The 25064-nt window shown below is 33.6% G+C and overlaps 1 protein-coding gene across 3 annotated transcripts in view; it reads left to right on the top strand.

The window, feature by feature from the left end:
* The window catches only part of LOC114331861 (receptor expression-enhancing protein 1-like), a 136392-nt gene extending 113105 nt beyond the window's left edge, over positions 1 to 23287 (top strand). The window contains exons 6-8 of one of the 3 annotated variants that reach the window (XM_028281539.2): positions 9688 to 10056; positions 14897 to 16000; positions 20678 to 23287. In XM_028281539.2, coding sequence (XP_028137340.1) covers positions 9688 to 10056; positions 14897 to 15994 — 1467 coding nt within the window. In that variant the 3' untranslated portion in view covers positions 15995 to 16000; positions 20678 to 23287. The remainder of the gene's footprint in view (positions 1 to 9687; positions 10057 to 14896; positions 16001 to 20677) is intronic. The other 2 variants (XM_028281541.2, XM_028281542.2) reach the window with 2 other exon arrangements.
* Positions 23288 to 25064: the final 1777 nt, after the last annotated feature.

Raw genomic sequence — 25064 nt, 5'->3', positions numbered from 1 at the left:
TTATCGGGGTTCCCCTGTATTTACTTGTTCTAATACTAACGGTGTGACATAAAAATTCTTTGACATATCTTCAAAAAAAAAAATAAGAGATAATTGAAAAAAAAATTAAATTCTAACTGTCCAGGTATAATTTAAACCGGATTACCGGATGTTGTTTTCAATTAAAAATAATCTATACTATATACTGAACACATGGTATACGCTTAAAAACTACGAATTGTCACCAAAAAAAAGTACATTTATCATTGTAATACGATGCACGGTGGTCCGATAAGTACTTAGCCTTACCACCCGATGGCTCCACTATCGCTAGATAAATATGGCCCATAACATGAAACATTTGGCGAATTGAGCTACGTATTCTCCATATTTGGTCCCGTGTAACTTCTTTTGTGTCCAAACTTGACTAAAACTCACTCGCCGTATAGAAATATTAGTCGACTGAGGAGATTATTGTCGCCATTGAGGCCTGCTTTGCAGACCTCGAGAAAACGTATTCTTCGGGTTACGGGTTAAAGAAGTTAAAGTAGCGCTGGGTCAAGCGTATAAAGCAAAAGGAACATTGAGAAATAAATCCCCAATTTTCGGAATAAAAATTCAATCGTCAGTGCTGCTTACAGGTATACATGCTTGAGCCACCAAAATATATGGAACCTTTTAAATGTTATATGTATAAATGTTTTCCTTGATTTTACATCAGGCAATTAGAGAAGACAGAGAGAGATTACAAAACAGAAATTAATATGGACCGTTCATCTGCAATAAAAAAGGAAACAGGTGGACAAAGATTTTTGTAGAATGTCGAACAGGTGATGATGAGAGGGGACAAGAGAATAACACAAAATTGGATTGCAACTGCATAAGATGAAGAAACTTAGAAATATTTAAGCTTGGTTTGCGACAACCAACGAAGACAACTAGCTAAATGTTTATGTTGGTATTTAGAAAGAATGAGACGAAAGCAAAGTAATACAATTTCTCCTTATTTTTAGTTTAGTTGGGATATTTTGTATTGATTTTTTGACTGTCTTTGCCTATAAGTGATATCTTAATATCCAAGTAAAAATTATGAACCGTACGTTCATAATCGTCAATAATTTAAAAAAATCTAAACTGTCAAATTTTTAAAGGAGTAATATATCCAGTAGTAAACAGATCGCATGTCTTCAAAATTTACTAAATCCACATTATCTCCTTATATAATAAGATATTTTATTATGTACTTGAGCAAAACATTGAGTTAGTATCTCGTAAAAGGATGTTTGTTAGTAGTTTTTAGAGTACTATGTAGAACGTTTTCACTTATAATGGGTGGTGGTACCTTTTACACCCTCCTCCTCCTAAGTGCCTTCTCTATTGAGGTTGGCAATCAATATTGCCAATTTATCTGTGTTCTGGGATTCATGAATTAAGTAATTCCCTATTGTGTGGGTCCAATCTCTGATGTTTCGGAGCCAGGATTTTTTCTTCTTTCTTATACTCCTTTTACCTTCGATTTTTACCTTTTACATAACTATTTTTCATTTAACTTATGTCTCAGCTACAGGTTTAACATAACGAGGACTAATTAACTTCAATAACGTGTATTAACAAAACTAAAAAACAATTAACAAAGTAAAAGGAGTTATAGGAAATATCAAGTACTTAGTATTTTTTCGGGACAGATATGAGAAAACATATTAGGTGAGCGGCAGCAATCCCTAAACTGACGTTATACCGACCACAAAAGTCAACTTTTAGGTGAATGACCAATTTTGGCCATTCTTTCTATTTTTGAGCTTACTGAATCCGAATGTGAAGTTTATTTTTATCTAAAATTAGTGGAATATGTTAAAAAATCAAATTTTATGCAAAAATGCTAAAAATCAATGTAGATGATTTTTCAACTTTACCTCGCTGTATCTTTAGTCGCTGTAAATATTTCCTTTTGAAAATTTTACTGTATCATCTTCGAAGTATTTAGATAACAATGAGATTTGTCTTCTTAATGTTTATGTTTAAACAAATTAAAAGAGGAGTTGTTAATTTTTAAACATTTTGTCGTCAGATTTCATTAGTTTCATGTTTACCTACTTCAAAAAGTTTTGTGACAAACTTTTTAGTTTATAATTTTAGCAACACAGCATTAAAACATAAATCATAAAGAAGTTTTCTGGAAGATTTTAAGTCAAAATATGCAATAGGAAAAAGTTATTAGCCCAGTAAATGAACGGAAAATTCGGCGATACCGTGTAATTTTCAGGGGCAACTCCGAATTGCATGAAAATTTGTATTTAGGTTCTACTTACCCTCCACTTCAAAGTTGAAATTGTGCCGTTGGTTGCTTTTACATGGGGGTGACAGTTACCCCTTCTCGGGGGTGAAAAAACATACGTTTAAGATAAGACCGGAAATGGATAAATTTACTGATTTTAAGCAACTTTTTTTCTATAGAGTTTTTTACGTAATTCAATACTTTTTGAATTATTTGCCATTGAAAATGTTGATTTTTCGACAAAAACACTACGTTTTCAGACGGTTTTTCGCAAATAATTAAAAAAGTAAATATTTTATGGAAAAAATATCCTTAGCAAAAGTGTAGCTTATAGAAAACCCAAAAAAATGGTGTATCAGTAAAGTCTATCAATCAAACAAAAACAAAGTTGTAGCTCATGAAAAATACGTTCTTATTCGTCTAATTCCAAATCGAATATTTCAAGGTGAAATCACCGAAAAATTAAGCACTTTTCGGGAAAAACCCATTTAAACTTTTTTAAAGTGTTAATAACAAGCTTTGTTTTAATTGTTAACAAAAGTTTTAGCATTAAAAATAAGCGAGTTACGCTCAAAATAAAGTTGGCCCTCTTTTTTTTTTGTAAAAAATCATGAAAATCTCGCCGTGTTTAGCTCCCCAAATGAAATTAGTCGCTACCGCTTTACAAACAATTTACTTTCCTATCTATTTTTTATATGATCTGTCAGTCTCACCGGTTTAAAGTGTTTATTTTTGAAATGGTTATAATTGAGAAAGCTTGAATGGGTTACTAATCACGAGTGTATGCAAATTTTGAACAGATCTTAATCAATTTTTGTCTTACGGAGCAACAAAATGAAACTAGCATATTTATAATAGCAAAACCTACATTTTTTTACTCTTTAAGATTTTTCTTTTTTTAAATTAGTTCTACTTACAGTTTTTACCGCTTTTGTTTTCTACATGCAATCTATGCTATGGCACTTAACTATACAATCAATAATAGGGTACAGGAATTTAGTACCAGTGAGAATGGAGGGATTACTATATGCAGATGACTTAGTAATAATAGCAGACAATAAAGAGAAAATGCAAAATCTAATCAATATATGGGTGGAGGAAATATAAAATTTGAAAATGGAGGTAAATGTAAAGAAAACGAAGACCATGATAGTAACCCAAAAGAAAAGGGAAGAAATAAACCAAACGATATTTAGGTGCAAAAACGAAATAATAGAAACAGTCTCGACGTTTGAATACCTTGGAGTAATAGTATCAGAGGATGGAAAGATATATCAAGAAATCTCATACAGAGCGAAAAAAGCAAATAAGATCTACTATGCACTAAATAAAACAATATTTGGAAAGGAAGAAATAGATAAAGAAATAAAACTGAAGGTATACAACGCAATCTCTGTGCCAACTTTAATATATGCAAGTGAGACATGGGTAAACAATGCAAAAATAGACAGTACAATAAACGCAGCGGAGATGAAGCAGCTAAGAAAAATAGCAGGAAAAACGAAATTGGACAGAATAAGAAATGAAGATATTAGACAAAGACTGAAACAGGAATCGATAATAACCAAGATACAAAAAAGAAAATTAAAATGGTATGGACACATTAACAGAATGGACAAGGGAAGACTACCAAAGCAGGTGATGGAATCGAAAAGATATGGTAAAAGAAGGAAAGTGAGGCCAAGGAAGAGATGGATCGATCAGATTATAGAAATTGGACAGGAAAAAGGAAAAACACATCTACAAATGAAAGAGTTCGCAAAGGACCGCAAGAAATGGAAGAGATGGATAGAAGATGAATAAAACCTCCGACGCCCCTAAGGAGCATAAGGAGTTTCGAGAAAGAAGAGAAGAAGATTTTTCTTATCACTAATACTTTTTAAGTTATTTTGAAGAAATGAAATTTTTCAAAAATTTTTAGAAAATTTTTTTTACTATAAAACCAAATGTTTTTAAAAATAAGCACTTCAAACCAATCAAACTTACAGATCATATAAACAATACACATACAGTTAAAATAGATGGTAAAGCCAAACGATTAATTTCATTTAGGGTGCTAAATAGAGGGAGGTTTTCACGATTTTTTTTACCAAAAAAAGGGGTCAAATTTTTTTTTCAGTGTAACTCGTTTTTTTTTGATGCTGTAAACTTTTGTAAAAAACAAATAATAAGCTTTTTTCGATACTTTAAAAATGTTAATAAGGTTTTCCCGAAAATCGCTTCTTTCTTCGGCGATTTCGCGTTCTATTATTTGATTTGGAATTAGACGAATAAGAACGTATTTTTCATGAGCTATAACTTTGCGTCTACTCAATTTGTAGACTTTAATGGTACAATGGTCTTTAATGGTTTTTGTTTTTTTATAGGCTACACTTTTGCTAAAAATATTTTTTTCGATAAAATATTTACTTTTTGAGTTATTTGGGAAAAGCGGTCTGAAAACGTAGTTTTTTTGTCGAAAAATCAACATTTTAAATCGCGAATAGCTCGAAAAGTATTGACTAACGTAAAAAACTTTATAGAGCAAAAGTTGCTTAAAATAAATCAATTTATCCATTTCTGGGCTTATTTTTAACACACGTTTTTCACCCCCCGAGAAGGGTTAAATGTCACCCCCCAAGTAAAAGCAACCAACGCGCAACGGCACAAATTCAACTTTGAAGTAGAGGGTAAGTATAACCTAAATCCAAATTTTCATGCAATTCGGAGTTGCCCCTGGAAATTACACTCCAAAACGGTCATTATAATACAGTAGACTCCCTCAAGGAGAACTGAAATGACGGACTAATTACCTCGTTATAACCGGATCTCGTTATATCAGACAACAATAATATTGAAATGTTTTGATGCCTCTTACGTAGTTTATTAGGTGTCGATGTTCGACCTGAACAATGAGACTTCGCCATCGTAAATTGTAAATTTCCTACAATATTCAATATCGGTCGACAAACAGGAAGAAGTTTATTACAGGCGGCGGAGTTTATTACAGCACTGGTCTCGATAATGGGCATTTCTATATACAGGTGGTTGGGATATTTATTTATAATGGGCGCTAAAAACAGGTAAAGAAACATATTCTTCGATTTAATTTTTCCTCGTTATAACCAAGTATGCTTCGTTATAGAGGGTTATAGTTCAATAGGAATTTCATGTGACACCTAATGTACCTCGTTATAAGCGAAACCTCGTAATATCCGTGTTCGTTATAGAGAGTCCACTGTAATATAAATATTAAATTAAATGATAGGTATGCACTAAAAAAATCCACTTGATAATAAAGTGTTACTTTTTACCTTTTACATCGTTTGTTACTTCTACATCTTGTGTTTCGAGTTTGTTATGGCACGAATTATCAATCACAATTACATATATCACAACATTCTAACTTAAATTATACACAGGGACAGATATCATGTTGGCACAATTTTTTCCCTTGCACGAACAAAAATATTTATGCAGCAGTTCCATTGCCGAACATCCATCGTAGTAGTCGGAAGAGATGATTTCATCATTGGTAAACCATCCATATTCATTTAAATCTTTACTAACTACATATATTGGAAAGTGTAACTTGATTCCATTCATTAATTGCCAAAGGGCTCTTAAGGTGATACAGTAGCGATCAACAGGTAGCCAAAACGCGTTCCAAGATTGCGGCTGTAATTTTGAATATTTTTTCGAGATATTTGGCACACGTATTCGTAATATAATAAAGAATGGCGGTACAGAGCCCAATTTGAAAAATATATTAATATGTGGAAACTACTCTGTGATTAAATACAATATTAAAAAAACGAGCCTGTACCGCCATTAAGAAGAACAAAAAAATACACTTTCTTCAAATAAACTTTTTTATCCGATGCCTAGATTTTGTGTCATTTTGGAACTACTAATGAAATAAAAAAATTTAGTAGTTCCAAAATGACACAAAATCTAGGCATCGTATAAAAAAATTTATTTGAAGAAAGTGTATTTTTTTGTTCTTCTTAATGGCGGTACAGGCTCGTTTTTTAAAAATTGTATTTAATTACAGAGTAATTTCCACATATTAATATATTTTTCAAATTGGGCTCTGTACCGCCATTCTTTATTATATTACGAATACGTGTGCCAAATATCTCGAAAAAATATTCAAAATTACAGCCGCAATTTTGGAACGCGTTTTCGCTACCTGTTGATCGCTACTGTTTCCTCTTAAAATGTGTTTTTTTAAAGAAGGTTTTGAAGGGGGCAGTTTGTCTATACAAACATTTTTTTCTACAACCGTGTTAAAAATGCTACTTTAAGGCACTAGGGCTTTAAAATTTTTAAGGCACTGCAGTTCGTATTGACCGTATAGACAATTTTGATGTAATGTCAAAAAAATATAAAACTGGAATGTCAGTCAATCAAGTAAAAGTTTTTGTAGATATTGTCCTGTAATTACGTTTGTAGAAAAAATATTGTATGATATGCGTGTTAAAAAGTACATTTTTAAGGCACTCATGTGAATTGCGTGCCTCTGCGTGAAACTTTCACATGCGTGCCTTAAACTTGTACTTTTAACACTTATATCACAAATAACTATTATAAATAGCTATTTGATATTAAAAAATTGGTATCTGTTTGTGTAACTTTGCAATTTTTTGTTGACCGTAAAGGAAATACATAAAAATGGTTGCTATTCATATGGCTCTTTCAATTGGCACATTGCATAAATCAGCTGTTTTTCAAATCATCATTTGGCATTTTTTTAAAACCGTAAAAACAGACTTTTTGCACGTTGCACACTATGCGGGCAACGAGCGCTCGGCTGAAGCCGATCTCTAATGTTATAAAACGTTTTCCCTATTGTATATTTTGACTTGAAATTTTTCAGAAAACTTACTCATGATTTATATTTTAATGCTGTATTGGTTAAAATTATAAACTAAAAAGTTTGTCGCTCAACTTTTTTAAGTAAACATGAAACTGACGACAATATGTTTAAAAATTAACAACTTCTCTTTTAATTTGTTTAAACATTTTGGACAAATCTCACTGTTATCTAAATACTTCAACGATTATACAATAAAATTTTCAACAGGAAATATTTACAGCGACCAAAGATACAGCGAGTTAAACTGGAAAAATCATTAAAATTGATTTTTCACATTTTTGCATAAAATTTGATTTTTGAACATGTTCCACCAATTCTAGATAAAATAAACTTCATATTCGAATTCAGCGACCTCGAAAACATAAAGGATGATCCAAATTTGCCATTCACCTGTCATGGTCGCATTTTCAATTTCTAAGCCTCAAATTAGGGTTGTGCCGCTTGCCTATATGTTTACAAAAGAAAATTTAGAGATGAATTGAAGTATCTGATTTAGTCTACGAATTTAACACATTCCAAAATTTTATAAAATTGGTCATAATAAAGTTAGACAGGTCAACATACCAGATAATGGTGAAACTGAAGCCGAAATCCTAAAAGAGGAAGTAGAAGAAGCAATTAAAAACCCAAGACAGAAGCCGATTAGATTCCTATTCGCGATGAAAAACAAAGTATCTGAATGAAATCCTTTGTCCAGTGTGTCTTATTTGTTAGTTTTGTCGTTAATTTTAAGCAATTGTTTACGAGTTTACGGGGTATCTTCCTTTCTGACGAAATGCCCCTGATGATGCTCTAAGAGCGAAAGTATATTTAAGTAAGATTTAATCAATTAGAATGCTCAATATTTGCCTTTTATTTCCATAAATATATCCATATCTTCTTGTTAATCCCAATAAAATAGTAGCAGCGATAGTCTGTTAGGATAGCAGATAACACTGACTAACCAGATTCGCAAACATGACGGAATGCTAATGAAACAATCCTTTTCGATCATAGAGCCGATGGGAATAATCCGGTAGTACCTCGATACTAAAATACGCTATGTCGTGTATCTAACCATAATAAAAAAATATAAAAAATGTTTTTAAGAAACGCTTTTCTTTAGTTATGAGTGACTAAAATTTACAATATTATAAAAAAATTAACTAAAAAGCAAGAAATAAAAAAATGAAACTCGAAGGAGTATTTGAAAAAAAAAGTTCGTTAAAAAAATGAAAAAATCCAACACATTTGAAAGAAAAGCATGGGGCGCTATCCTCAAACCGTTTATTCGATGAAGACGCGCCCCACGCTTTTCTTTAACGAATGTGTTAGATTTTTTCATTTTTTTAACGAACGTTTTTTTCAAATAATCCTTCTAGTTTAATTTTTTTATTTTTTGCTTTTTAGTTAATTTTTTTATAATATTGTAAATTTTAGTCACTCATAACTAAAGAAAAGCGTTTCTTAAAAACATTTTTTATATTTTTTTACATTTAGTCTTACATTTTTCAAACATTAAAATATATGGGCATGTTTAGAAAAGGATGTAAGCATATGACAGATACATGTTTTGCATTAATTTCAACTTTTGATACATACATTGTACATTTTCTGTAATTTCTTCATACATTTCTTGAATCAAAATCCTTATTTACACCTATTACAGTTTTCGCAGTCTTTCCATCTCTTCTAATACTTTACTATTGCACGGTGTAGACCCTGTTAATTTCTCGCAATGCAGTTCTTCGATGCGCAAGCCGTCTAAAGGTACGTATACATAATCCATACAAGGGTAAACCTCGCTCGGTGTAGAAGCTCCACATATCGGATACGTTGGTGATCGCCGCTCGGCGCTTACCCTCTTCGATTCAACCGGTTTGCGGTTTATATGTAGGGGAGCGCATGCCGTATCCATTTGAGCAGCTACACCGAGCGGGGTTCACCCTTGTATGGATACGTACCTTAATGATCGCACTCGGCTCAATGCAACGTAAGCTTTGCAGGCTCAATGCAGGCTTTTAAGCCTGTCCTTACGCAAACATTTTCGGGTCCAAGTTCACGACAGCGTAGTCAACAGTCGAACGTTGCATTTTATGGACAGTCGAAGCCCACGACAATACTAAGGGCAGCATTCGTCTCTCTGCGGTGCCATAACTTTTTTCGCTGAAAACTGGATAGAAATCATACAGAAACTGGATAAATTTGAAACTTTATTGTTTATGTATGAAGCATAACGTAAACAATTAACGTAAAAAGTGAAATTATGCATAGTTCATATAATTAGCTACAATCTGTAAAAGTTTCAAGTTTCTGCATTGTAAAAAACAAGAGAATTTAAGCTTTTTCCATTAAAATCGTTTTTTTATTCGAACAATTCATAAACACAAAAAAAATTTTTTTGATCGACTATTCGTGTATTGTTCCCGCAAATACATATGTCTGCAAAATCTTATTCACTTGCATTGAAGAAAAGGCAGTCAAATTAACGTCTAAAGATTTGACGCAAACGATTGAACTAAATAAAAGCGTTTAAAAAACGTTTGCTGTGTGTTTTAAAAATATATTTTTATATTATATTTTTTTATATTTTTAGGGCGGAGGAGGTCTTGTTAACCAATTACGAAAAAGCTATAGTCTTAGCGATCTAAGCGATCCCGCCCATGACGACGTACATGACGAAGCCGACACCATTACCGAACCCCACGTCACTAGGCGTAGACGCAGTCCACACAGGTCTTCTTCCACTTCAGTCGTTTACTTTGCAGAAGTTGACGTAAGACCTGACCGAGTAGCTGCTATCCAGTCCGCGGAAGACATTTCATCATCAGGGTATTCCAGCGGTGAAGGACTACCTCTTAAAGTAGCCGCACGAGAGGGTCTGCAACGAACCGGCTCTCTTACCAGATCTCGTTCCACTAGAGTTACCAGGTCTACCGTTCCTAAGAAAAGTGGCGCTAGTGATGTAAGTATTATATTTTATTTCCGAATACCATTTCATTTTTTGTAGTCCCTTTTGGTTTACCCTACAAACTAAGTATATATTGACTTTTATTATTATTAGTCGTGTCGATCGTCTGTAGAATATGATATAATCTGACTTTTAACCTATTGTTGAGTTCTTGAAAATTAAATAAATTTGATTATCTTCTTCTTGTGGTGCTGTCTCGTTTAGTGGAGCTTAGCGATTACACTGGAAAATATGTCTCTGTCCAATGCGGCTCTAAACAAAGAAGTTGAATCAAGGCCGGTCCAGTCTCTGATGTTTCTAAGCCATGAAATCTGGCGCCTACCGTGACCTTGCCCTGGATAATCAGTTGCGGGAGGCGGTACTTTTCGTTTCTCATTACGTGTCCCAAGTATCAACTTTTATGATCTTCAGTAGCTCCTTATCTGCACCTATTCTCCTCAGAACATTTTCGTTGGTGATATGGTATTGGTTGGTCCAAGGTATTTTCAAGATTTCCTATAAAGCCAAAGTTCAAAGGTTTGTAACTTATTCATAAGTGTTATATTGAGTGTACAGGCCCCCGTTCAAAACCAAAGTATTGACCATATAGCAATACAAACAACGACATCTAAGGCTCATATTAATGCTACTGTTACAAAATAAGCTTTTCATTTTGATAAAGCCTTGTTGGGCTACCTCTATTCTCGATCTTGCTTCTTGTTTATAATCAAGTTATTTTACGTATTCAAGCTGTTGGTGGTTCACGTAATATATTGGAAGGGGTAAATTTTTATTCCTTGATATTTTCATAACTTTGGTTATGATCGCAGTATGGATCTTCATCCCCATGTTTTCACAACTCTCAGTAACCCTATTTAACTCACAGTCATCAAAATAGTGTCACCTGCATTGCGGACGTTATTTACTCTTTTACCAATTACCCTGATTCCTTCTGAAGAGTGCGATAAAGAGTCTGTACATATTACATCAGAGTAGAAATTTGATTATTTATTATGTTAAAATTACCTCTCTACTAGAATAATTAGGATTAGTACTTATAAGTTTGGATCTATCTTTTCTATTTTTGATCATTTTCCTCTATTTGGATTATCCTAATATTTGGCTATTTAATATTCTTCTTCTTTTATATAAGCAATTTTGCTTATTCATTGGCAGGTTGTTGCCACTATGGTAGATTGTCATTCCATCTCTCTTGCGTATTCAGCTGATACTTCTTCCACCACTTGGCGATTTGTGACTTGCTGTTTTAAAGACTCTTATGTGTGCCATTTTACTGATGTTATTGTTCCATTCTTTTTTCTATTTAGTATCCACTCATTTATAACCTGTACCTACATTACATTTTGTTCTAATCTCGTCACCCCTTATTCGTTTCTTAGTGTGTTTCCTGTAATAATTCTTCTGAGTATTCTCATTCCTGCTGTTTTCAGTAGTCTCGGTCTTTTGGCGGTGTTGAGTCTGGTTTCTGATGCGTACCTACGTCAATATTGGTCTCATACTGGCCTTCTTGATTTCATCTACAGTTATTAATCAACCCTATTCTGTAACTTTTAACAAATCGAATAGAAATGACCAAGTCGAATCGTAATTACCCTAAATCGGAATGTCATATCATGTTCATATCTATCGCGTCATTTTCGTGTTTGGATTGGCATTCTGTAACCCACATCGTAAGCAGGTTAAATCGAAATCGGCAATTTCTGTTTCACGCGGTCAAGAGGGGGTGGCAGCCCCGCATTGTCAAGCGAAATTAGTGTTCTGTGTCCTGTTTCTTGCTGGTTCTAAATTTGAAATACGACGCCGTTGCCATATCTTCAATTTTTCATACTATCACATTACATACAGTTACATTTTTAAAAATAGTTTTGAAATAACAAAAAAAAAAACGTTTTGAAAAGTAAACAATAACATATTAGTGTAAATATTGGACACAAAAACCTCAAAAGATGATAAATGGTTTTAAATCAAAGTTAATTCAAATTGTTATAAAAAAGAAGATAAACTGATAAATAAAAAAGATAAATGAGGATAAGATGTATGATGTAAGATATTACTAATAATTATACAATCTTAAGATTTGATTCCAGGTAAAATAACTGATAAATAACTTTTCCCAAAAATGGCGTCTTTTATTGATACAAATATATAAGCGTTGATTGATACAAATACAATTTAACTGGTATAATATATTTATCAATCAACGCTATAAGTCTCTCTTTATATTTTAAACGTTCTTGTACAATATATTCTTGTACATTATGCCATTGATTGAAATTGTACAAGAAATAAACAAAAAAAGTTTGGCAACGCTGTGACTGGCAAACATTCAGCATTCAGAATCTGAATTTCGGATGCCAAATCAATTTTAAGGTTAGGTTTGATGTATACTCGTACATGTCTAAATTAAATATACAATTCCTTAAGTAAACACCACCACAGACTAAAAATTAAGCAGATACAAAAGGTAAAAATACTATAAATAATGATAAATAAGTAGTAATAAATTATTTTTAGTAGATATAAAATATAAACGTCAAGTACAATTCCGATTATCGAAATCTAATTTCGACAGGTAAATGGTGTCGAAGTCATTTCTATTCACTATTCCGATTGTAGAGATTCCGAGGGAGTTATGGAATACCGATTTTGACTATCTATATTTGACTTGGCCACTTCTATTCAATTTTCCTGACTTCTATCATCGAAATGAGTTACAGAATAGGCATGAATGTGTCGGTTATGCCAGGGCCGGTCCCAGGTGTGGGCGAACCGGACGGTTGCCCAGCGCGGCAAATTTTACAGGACAGCCAATTTTTGAAATTGACTTGGGTCTACCAAGCGAGAAAGGGGGCGCGATGGCTGATCTTGCCTAGGGCGGCAAAATCCCTAGGGTCGGGCCGGGGTTACGCCATAATATAACAGCGAGTCTTCTGCAGCCTGGCGTCGTTTCTCGCATCCTAATTTCCAGCGTTTTCTGTCAAAACAATCTTCAGTCTTTAGATCTCTGGGGGTTATTGCATCTTTGACATCTCGCCAGGACGTCTTGGTCTACTTCGCCAGCGAAGTGTATCATGGACACACTCTTGTCTTCGATTGAGATGCCCTTATTGCAGCACTTTCTTCTTCAGGGTGAGAGCGCCTCATTCAGATATATTTTGAAGAGTGTAGGTGCTATGCAGCAGCCATTCCTTTAGGCTCTTACTAATTAGAATTTCTCTAGTTAATTTGTTTCCAGTTTTAATATTAACCGTCATAGTTTTGTAAATCTGTTGTATTGCTTTTATATCTTTTTGCTTATTCATTGTTTTCCTATTGCTACCCAGGGCACTGAAAGTAATACACTATCGTATGCCTTTGTCAGATCTATAAAGACTACACGAGTTTAAAGCTTGTTGGCTAATGTTTTCTCATTAACCCGCTTTAGAGAAAATGTGCTGTCCATACAGGATTTACCTCCACTCAAGGCAATTGGTTCTACATGTGTCATCCCTTTTTAAATTTAATTTTTTATTATTTTTCCATAGAGTCTTGAGAGTGAATTTATGACACTTAGTCCCCTGCAGTTTGAATAATTCCTTCTATCTCCTTTTTTGTAGATAATTTTGCTAATATGTGCTTTTTTCCACTCCGGTGGTAAGTCATGTCCTTTTTAGAATTAAGTGAAAACATACGCTAGTAATTCCCGTAATACTTTTAGGCGCTGTTTTAGTAATTCGTTCGGTATACTTATGGTCCACATGCCTTTTGACATTTTAAAGTTCGCATGGCATCCTAGACATCCTGGACTGTTATTTTATCGTTTTCGTCATATGCCACTTCATTTGCTGTTCGGCGTTCGTGAATTGTCTTGTTTCAGTCAGAAGTTGTGAGTAATGTTCGATCCAAGATCTTTCTTGTATGAAATCTATTCTACTATTCCACTTGTTTTTTATCTATTTGCTCAGAGGTTTTTTACCGTTCTCCATGCTTGTCTTGATCTTGTTGCTTCTCTTGATTTTTTTTGCTTTAGTTACTAGATTTTTAGTTCTGTTTGATCTTACATATTATGTTCGTCTATCATCTGGATCATTTGTTTGCAGCCACTTTTGATACGCTTGTTTCTTGTTGTGTACTGCATTAGAGATGTCATTTGTCCACCACAATGGAGTATTCTCTTTGTTCCTTTGAATCGTGTCGAGCGTTTCCTAAGCTGCTGCATTGATTTTATTTATTATCTCTTGGTAGGAATTCTGGGCTGAGGAGTAGATCAGGTTTGTTAATTTTTGGCTAAACCGTAAATATTGTATTTAGGTGGATTCGTTTCCAGTGGTTTTGATTGAGGTAGTTGGTTGTCATTTAGATGTAGTAGTCGCGGTCGATACTGTAAGTAACGCTGTTACATTTAAATTTAATGTCCGAAACATTGAACCATTATAAAACATCGGCCCTGAAATTGGACATTTCTTGTTATATCGTTTGGTTATAAGTTTACTCAAATATTGATATGTTACAAGGGTTTAAATTTAGTTGTGCCCATACGATGTCGGCTTCACAAACTCTGATATTCTTATGGAGTGTACAGTGAAATTATCATTAACTTCGTCGTCGTATGCTTTACACTATATTAACACATATCATATACTTAGACCATTATCTCTAAACTCAATTATATTTTCGTTGACAATGTAATATATCTTTCTCCACAATAAGTCTTATTTTAATCCCTTATATTTCAAATTATGTTTACACAAAGCTTGATAACTTACCAACCAGCCAATTGTAATTGCTTTAATAAAATAAAGTAACAATATAATTAGATGTACGCAGATATCACAGCAAATATTTTATTTTAAAGGAGAGTGACGAGAACGAAGAATTCGACACCAATGTTGTATTCCACAAGGACACCAAAGGATTGCCCAAACTTGACGAAAAAACAGATTCTTCAAGTGAGAATGAGTTTTTGGACTCCTTAGACGTTGTGCATGACAATGTAGATGATGGTATAAATAATCTAAATATAAACAGTAAGGGTACTCAGATAATAACTGCATGTGAAGAAAATGTAGACATCAGTAAATTTGAGCTATCCACAAATGTTTCTTTACAATGTCTTTCTTCCAATGAAAAAGATTTGAACATAGAGAGTAACCCGGACATTTTACAGATCACGAAAGATGTTGGGAGCTTCTCTGCGTTTTTGAAAAATTTAATAGAAACTAAAAACGATAGCGAAAATATTGACAAAGACAAAATTGAAAATCCTAACATAAATTTGGATAACAGCGATAGAGAGATAATAAAACCTAGAACCAAAAAACTTTTAGAACAAGTAATAACATCCAATCCTGATTCAAGAGGTGGCAAATACAACAAAAAGCACGCACCTCTACCTCCACCCTCTGCTACACACCCTATCAAACCAGCCAGCAATTCCTTAGATTCCGAAAACACCTCACTACACGACTCGACACCATCGATAAAAGCTACCTTGGTGCTTAAGCCTGGATTAGTCAGATCTGTTGGTTCAGCAGAATCAATCTGTAAGGACGTTTTTTTGCAACCACCTAAACCTAAACGAACACTTTTAAATCGATCACGAACTTCGCTTTCTTCAACTTCTTCTAGTTCGTCTAAAAGCAAATCTCCTTTTTCTAAACTAATCAAGTTTCCGAAGAAGATTGGATTTTGGAATAAAGACAATGATGCGGAAAAAAGATCATCTTGGCATAGCTACATGAGTCAAGATTATTTGAAACCTCTGTCTGATTCCAAACTACAATCGAAAAGCGATAACGACTTGCTCAGAACACACGTGAATGCCACGCCTCCGCATGCTGTAAACCTTACTAAAGGTGGTAGCCAACTCTCCTTGAGAACTTTAAAAGAATCACCTTTGGCTTCTCGAAGAATCAAAATTATTAGAAGATACGTTGATGAAGATATCGACTGATCCCAGGCATGACGGTTTTCTTCTTGGAAACAACTAACACGTTTTTTATTGCAAACTAACCATATGTCTGTTACGCATGCTCTTTTTGACAATGTAATACGATTTATTATCAAATTAAGCAAGAGTTCTTTCAGAAACCCACCATGAAAAGCTGAATCTGTTGCAATCACATATAAGCAATATTAAGGCTATTAAAGGAATGCTTTAAAGCATTGCACATCATATCTGCTATAAACAATAACGCTCATTGTAATTCATGCCAAAGCGTTTAATGTAATGTCGCACATATTGCTATTAAATAATATAACATTCCGTTTTTTTATTATCATTTATGAATACAGATATTTTTTGTGGTTTTTCTAGTCATCATGCCCTACTAGTCCTCATATTACACGTTTTTCAATTTAAAAAAATGGGTTAAGCTTGGTTAGGTTAGGTTAAATATGTTAAAAATAATGACGACAAATTGAACATTCTACCGTGAGCAAAATTGTTCAAGAAAGTAGAAAAAAGAGGGAGATCGTTCTCACATCTGTCTTCGACGAGTACCTTTTAGTTTGTTTTGCAAAATTAACGGAATTAGTTCGACTTCTTTTTGGACATCAAATGGCCTACCCTAAGTGTGATATGTTTCTGATGGTCACATAACTTGTATATTATATCTTATTTCATACGTTGATAGCACCATATTTTGAAGGCTTCTAAGTAGTTGTTACAATGCCTCTGTCAACGTTAGGACTAATAGGTACTCTGGGTTCTAAAAGAGTGGAAAACACAGTATCTCAAGACTTGTGTTATCAGTGTTGCATATTGTATACGATTTTTCTGAGGTGGTTAAAGAGAGTTCTCAACCTTCCTATGTGACATTTAATCCCCTGTGAGTGATTTCTTTTCTTATGGAAACTGCATCCTAGATTTGTAACTTGTCTGCTGTTTTAAAAGTTTCATTATTTGTTCTAAATAAATGTTGTATTTAATCGTTTTTACTTACTACAAGAATGCTGGTCTTTTTACCGTGAGTTTCATGCCACATTTGTCACTGCATGGCCTATTATTATATGCAGGTATTTTTCTTCTTTCGGTACCAAATTAGAGGTCTCTTTAAGGTTGGCGAGTTGTTCACGGTCTTCAGATCTTAGACAAGGAAAAAAGAGAGGACGGGTAACACTCATTTAAAACACACGTTCCAAAAGTGAAGCCAGTTTTTGGTTTGTTTGTCACCAGAAACATGGCGGTCACGTCAAAAATAACAATGGGTTGCCAGTGGTGGGTGTTCGTTGAAGGTTAAAATTTCATAAAAAATAAAGTAAATCATCATCTAAAATTCGTAATAAAAACATATGTATGTATTGAAACATATGTACGTAATATGAGCAACTTAATAAAACATTTACCGTACACAAATTCTTCATTTTAAATACATTTCATGTTTTTATTTTAAATACTCAATGCATAACAATACCCCAAAGATACGTCGATGATCAAAATCTCTGGTGTCAGTTTGGCTTCACTTTTGGTCAAGGATTACTCGTCCTCTCTCTTTCCTTGTCTAAGCTTCAGATAATCGAAATAGTTATTCGGAACTGAGTGTTCTTCTGCGCCCCTCGATTTTATCTTTCGTGATAAGCTGAATGCTTCTGTACCGGATTTGTTTTAGCCTTCGGAGTCCAGGTTACAGTGCCATGGTAACAACACTTGCGAATTTGATCATTCTTTGAAACATCATCCAGTTTAAGAAACATTGTGCGAACTGCTTCACTTCTGTCGCGTGTATTGTTGCGTATTGTCGCGTAAATTGTTGATGCCACCATTTATTTCTGAGAAAATATAATTTCTGAGAATATAGTGAAAAAATCGGTGTAAAAATGCAGTCTTGATGAACATCCAAGTTTGATGAACATTGCTTATGTTTTCCTTTCAAGTTTTCTGTATACGCGAGAATTAATAACTACAGAAATTTTAAGTGCATGGTTTTTTAAGCTTATTATCCTGAACTGCCAAACTTTCCCAATATCTTTTCGGAATCATCTATTTTGACATTGCAATTATTTCTGCATTGCAAAATCTCAATCAAATCTCAAATCAAAATCTGGAAATGATAATACCGTAATTGATTTCAATTAATTCAGCAATAGTTACGCAATTTCATGGTGTACTGAGGGGGTACTAACTTGATGGTTAGATACGCAGATCTGGTGGAAATATTCTAAATGGATATATTGTTTTTCTGTTAATAAAGTTGTTGCGTTCTTGTGATGCTAAAGTTCTTGAGTTATGTAAGGCTATATGAAATGTTTCTCTGTTCTTTTTTTTTATCGGTTTAAACGCATATTTTTGACCTTCGTTCCAGAATCCTGGATACAAGCTTATAAATTTGTGTGATAATAATTCTAGATAATTCTTACTTTCATGAGGTACTTACTGTATTATTAGAGCCTAACATTTCCATGGTTTAGTAGTTGGGAGTTGACTATAATTCACCACGCCTGGCTAGCTGAGTTAATGACTATTTAGAACATGTAGTTAATTCCCCTGAGACAATATACAACTGTGATGAGATCCTTTCCACCAAATTATGTTGTGGCAGCCTCATTATTTATCTAGTAAGGTTACCAACTTGACTCTTGATTACTCGTGCAGGTGAGGTTGATATTTGGGAGCCGTGAAGTCCGACCTCTTGGATTCTGTAGCGCAAACCAGCCATAAGAAATTTATAAATAAAACTGCTTTAAAGTCAACCTGACCATTGATTATGTTTTCCTCAAGTTTGTCTCAAGGGCCACATGGCAGTGGTTTATTACTTCCTCTGTATCTCGCTCTCTTTCTCAATACCTAATAAAGTTTATCATAACATAACAGTAATCAAATATAGCAGTGATAGAGGTAGCAGTCTTCTAAATTCCAAAACAGCTCTATATGAAATATGTATGCTTATTTGTAAAGAAGTAATCTGTACATAAACCCCTCTATATACAAATGAAACTTTTAACTGGCCATGTACATGTACATACCATAATCATCACGGCTGCCGTTTTTTAGTTTGTTTTTATAATATTCTAACACATATTCTGTTTAAAACCTACACATTTCAATCATACTAATGTACACAACAATAAACTTGCATATTTAACAATCTTTCTATAGAACATAGATACTATTAAGTTTCGAACAGAAAGGTTTTACCTTACAAAAAATTTAAAATTCATACGTGTTATACCTATAGATGCAAAAACAGCGAACCGAACAACGTTCTAAACTATAAACCATTCGGGAACTTTTTGGAGAATAGAAAATCCACAGTCAATAAAATAAACTGGGAGCTAGATGAAATTGAGTGTGTAAAATGCAAGAACCTTATTTTATTGATTAATGCTAATAATAATCTATTGAAAAAGTGCTTTTGAGTTAATATGATCTATATTTATAGGGCTGAATCAGAAACTTTTCATTTCAGTCATTTGTCGCAGGTACCAATTCCGCACTTTTTTCTTCATGGCTAAATAATATCCATTGCCAGCTCCAATTGGGTCAGTTAGTTATTCTTCCACTTTTACTTTTACTATGTCGTTGTGATAGATATTTTGGATCGTTGTGATTATTCCTACAGTTACCTCTCTTTCTTACAATAAATGGATAACGTTCTTTAGTTTGACCCTGCCAAATACCTTCTTAAGGTCCACGAAACATAAATATGCCGGCTTGTTGTATTTTTATTATTTTCTTGCACTTGCTTCATTATAAATATAGCTTCGGTGATCGATCTTCCCGACCTAAAACCTTGTTGCTCTTTTGCTGTTATAATTTCATTCAGTTTATTTTTACAACTTTGTCTCCCTTTTCGAAGAGAGGTATTAGGATGCTTGATATCCATTCTTGCGATATTCGAGTTCATTCAGTATTCTGTCCTCCCCTGTGATTTTCTGTTTTAATTTCCCTAACCTCTCCCTGTTCAAATGTTTATTTCTTCCTTTGTCGTCACTTCTGGTGTTGGTGGTTCATTATTGTTATCTTTAGCGAATAGGAATCGAAGGTAGCCTGACCGTGTTTCCTTCTGAATGTGTCTCGTTTTTATTAGTTCGTTCATTTCTTTCCTTTATCATCTGATCGTTCTTCATATTTATATTTGTGTTCCGTAGAAGTTGTGTTCCATCTATTTGGAGAAGCTCTCCCAATATTTCCTTCAAAATACACGAAAACTCAAATTATATTGGATAAACACCAAAAGAATATACTCTTAATAACAAACTGCATACTTTGTTCGCTTGATACATAAACGTACTGTAGAACTAAGCATGCCAGGACTTAGCAAGACCTGGAAAGAGATGAAATGGGACAAACAGGTTTGCTAAAATCTACTATAATCTTATAATTTGTGATCTTAGATATAAGACTTTGAGCCTAGTTACCGGGCTTCATATTTGCGCACTCAATTTCGTTTTGCGCTTGCTCTATTATATTGCGGATTATAATAATCTTGGTGTGGCATGATGTTAAGTGGTTGCAACTCAAAGTTTCACTTTACCATTGATATCTACATCTCTTCGAGAATAAGCGATAATGTTCGGTTCGCATTTTTTGCGTGTGTATATGCATTTCATGATTAACATCTGTAGTTGCTTGATGCTTGAATATGGAATGTTTTATCCTCAAACTTTTATCAAAAACTAATATTTTATGTTTTAGGAAAGCGCCACCTTGCCACGTGCGAAGAAAACTACTAAAAAGAAAACCGTGTAAATTCCAAAACGACTAGTTTAGGATGATTTTTTGTGATCTTTACATTATTTATTATATAATTTCTAACCACGCAGCTGTTGCTCAGCTTACACTTTCTAAAGTAAGGGCCCAGTGATACATGTAAGGAGTATATTATTGATTTTTTACCATTGATTGTTTTATCGGGAAGATTTACTTGTAAATCTAATAGATTTGTTTTTAGCGAGTAGGAGTGTTAACATTTTACTGCTAGATCTACGTTGTGTTGTTGAATTATTGAAAATTTTGTGAAAATTAATAACTGAAAAAGTTTTAATATAAAGATCTTTATGGTACACCCAGAAATATTTTTAAATATGATTAGATGAGTAATACTAATTATTATTTTAACAACATTGTAATATACAGGGTGATCTATTACTATAGCGGATCCACGGAGCTTTATCACACTAATCAATCACACTGTATAGTAAATTATTGCTTATTTAAAAACCAAATATTGCAAACACCTAAGAAGTTATTAAAATTCGATCAAATTCTTTTTCTTTACATTTTCTTTCACAGTTAATAGATACCACATTGTTTAAAATCATTGTTTTTTTAAGGTAAGATAATAGCTAAAGCTAAAACTATAGCTTTATATATTTGTTCGTCTTATAACTTCTGGTGAACATTTTTAACGTATTATATTCTTAGTAAATCTTTACAGAGTAATTTTTCTCTAAACTTCAAAATATGAATCTGCCAAAGCTCTTTAAAAATTAATTTAAATAAAACAAAAGTGATCTGACAAATCAAAATATCACAATCGACTTAGGTGGAAGTGAGATTGAAGGTGTCGAAGAGTATATAAACCTAAGTCACATGATCAAACTAGCAAACAGAATAAATACGCCAGGCAATGGAAGCAAGAATAGGATATTACCTCCGAATTCTATCCTACTGTATGGATTTTAATGAAATTTTGGGAATAGCCTCTACTCATCTCCTAATTCAAAGTGTACCCTATGCCGATGTGCGCTTTTATCTTGGGGGTGGTTCTCACCCCTTCTCGGGAGTGGAAAATTTTTCGGTTAAAATAACCACAAAAGTGCCTATATAACCTAATTCTATTCAAAAACTGTTCCATATTTTTTTGAAAACTCAATACTTTTTGAGTTATTCGTGGTTGAAAATTGGCCATTTTCATTAAAAAATGACACCTTTTAGGACGGTTTTTGCGAATACCTTAAAAACTATGCATCTCACTAAAAAAACTATATAAATCATTTTTGTAGCTTATAAGAAAGCAAAGAGATCTAGTTATAATACACAAAGAGATATGGTAGGTGAGAAGAGTTTGTTTTTTTAGTGCATGCTCAAATCGATGTATTCAACTTGAAATAACAGAGAAACGGTCGAGTTTAGATGTATAATGCTACCAATACCTTTTGTAGTGCTTGAAAAGACCTTTAATCAAATGTCGATTACATTAAAACTAAGCGAGATAGGCTGCAAAAAATTTGATGACTAATGTGTTTTAAGAAAAAAAAATGAGAAGTATATTTAACCCCTCATCGACCAGAATTTAAATGCATCGTTTTTCTTCTGCTATACCTTTTATTATAGTGTTATTTCTATGTTGAAAAAGTTGGATGGGTTTAAAATAAATAGTTTTTGAAAAAAAAAGATCAAATTATATAGCGCATTTTAAAATTTTCTTAAAAATCTTCCTTTTTCTCCCAGTAACTTGAAAACAATAAGAGCTACAGTAATGAAAAATAAAAACAAAATTTTTACCTAAAAAACCCTACATTTTTGTTGGGTATCTTTTTTTCGTATTTCTTCTCATTTTCGAGTTACATGGAGAAAAATGAAGATTTTTAAGAAAATTTAAAAATTCATTCTATAATTTGATCACATTTTTTAAAAAAACCATTCATTTTAAACCCGTTTAACTTTTTGAAAGTAGAAATAACACTATATTAAAAGGTATTGAGAAGAAAAACAATGCATTTAAATTATGGTGGATGGGGAGTTAAATGTATATACTTTTCATTTTTCCTTAAAGTACATTAGTCATTATATTTTTTGCACCATATCTCGCTTAGTTTGTAAGTAACCGACATTTAACGGTGCTCGTTTTAAAGGCCTTTTCAAACACTACAAAAGGTGTTGGTAGCATTATACACCTAAAACCTACCGTTGTGGTTAAAAATATTCTCTTCCCATTTTTTCTTAAAATACATTAGTCGTCAATATTTTGCAGCATATCTCGCTTAGGTTGAATGCAATCGACATTTAATATTGCTCATTTAAAAGGTCTTTTCAAGCACTCTATTGGTAGCATTATACGCCTAAAATCGACAGTTTCTGTTATTTCAAGTTGAATACACCTATTGCACCAAAGAAACAACCTACCTCTTCTCACCTACCATATCTCTTTTTGTATTATAACTAGAAGATTTATGAAGGAACGAGTCTCTTTGCTTTTTTATAAGCTACAAAAATATTTTTTATAGTTTTTTTCGTTAGATAGATAGTATTTAAGGTATTCGCAAAAAACCGTCCGAAAAGGTGTCATTTTTCAATGAAAATGGCCAATTTTCAACCACGAATAACTCAAAAAGTATTGAGTTTTCAAAAAAAAATTATAGAAGAGTTTTTGCTTAGAATTAGGTTTTCTAGCCACTTTTGTGGTTTTTTTTTATTAATGGCTTTGACAGAGTCAATTAGCCAGCACTTTTGTGGTTATTTTAACAAAAAAAAATTTACACACCCGAGAAGGGATGGGAACCACCCCGAAGATAAAAGCGCACATCGGCATGGGGTAGACTTTGTTTCCTGATCTATTCCCTACTTACTCTGAAAATATCAAGTAAATCGATGCTGTAGGATGGAATTCGGAGCTAAATATCCTCATTGACTGCCCTAAAAGCGGCAGAGATAGCCAGAAGACCAAATGACTTAAGCAGTAAGAAGACTCAGTGTTGTGTTGAAAAACAAAAAGGTACCAATGAAAATAAAGAAAATGGTATTCAACAGTTGTAGACTACCAGTCGTGGCTTATGGAAGGAAGACCGTGACACTTACAGAGATATCAGCCAATAGATTAAGAAATTAAGAAAAACACAGAAGGCCATCGAACGAGCTGTATTAGGAGTTTCTCTGAGAGAACATATTATACGAAATGAGGACGTGCGAAGCAGGACGAAGGTGGAAGATGTAATTGGGAAAATTGCGCAAATAAAATGGTATTGGGTATGACACGTGGCACGAAAAAACAACGAAAGGTGAATGAGCAACGTTATATATTGGAGACCACTCGAACGCAGTCGTAGTAGAGAAAGACCACAAAAACGATGGTTAGACGACAGCAAAGCGAAAGTGGGGAGAAACTGGCACCAAATAGCACAAAACAGAGCAGAGTGTGGAAGCACTCAAGTCCAGGAGTGAAAGTAAACAGGCTGAAAAATAAACTTCAAAAAAGTTCATGCCTAATGTACATAACTTAAAAGTTATCCAAAAATGGTGGATCTAGACTACTTCATCGAGATTTTGCCAGTCTCTTACCGAAAGCAAGATTGTATGGTTAGCGCTCAGTTTTTGTATCGTGCGAAATATCGAGGCCACCAATCAATACTAGGTCGCCAACGGTAAGGACGATTTGGTCTTAATACTAAAAGTCCCGAGTTAGGAGCTGTTATCAGATCAGTATTCCAGTTTAAACTGCCGGAACTCCCGATTGATCAATACTCAAATACCCGTATTGGGGTTCTTACCATATCAGTTATCCGACTCGAACTCGTTCTCTGTTAAGGTGGACATCGTTTTATACCTTTGCCGGTGTTCCATCACCAGCATGCGTCGATAGTAGTGGTATGTTGTCGGTGGGAGTGAAGGCATGTAGAGAGATGGCAAGCCGCTGACAAGCGCTGGCGGCAGTGCCATCATTACATTACTACTATATGTATAAATATCAAGTCAATAATGAAGTCATACCACAGTGCAAATGTAGCATCAAACCGTAATCCCCTTTACCTATAGCTAAACTAAAGATAAAATTGAAACAAAAAGGGAATAGAATAAATGTAAACAATTTAAATAATTATTTGATAACCTTTGAGAGAATGTTCAATAAATAAAATGACAATTTTAGAAGTACTCAATACTTAAAAAAATAAGTAAGGTACTTTTACTCACAATCGGTTAGTAATTTATGGATTTCTAACCTTTGAAGTAATCAGGAAGCGACTTATTACTTACTTTACTTTCCCAGCTAGCCGGGAAAGTACTTTCCCGGTATTTAATTAACAAACAACAACAACAATAACAAAAAGAAAACTATTTGGAATTAAAATTACCTTTTGAGGAA

Source organism: Diabrotica virgifera, chromosome 5 (genome assembly GCF_917563875.1).
Source record: "Diabrotica virgifera virgifera chromosome 5, PGI_DIABVI_V3a".
Taxonomy (NCBI): Eukaryota; Metazoa; Arthropoda; class Insecta; order Coleoptera; family Chrysomelidae; genus Diabrotica; species Diabrotica virgifera.
This window is presented reverse-complemented; position numbering and strand designations above follow the sequence as displayed.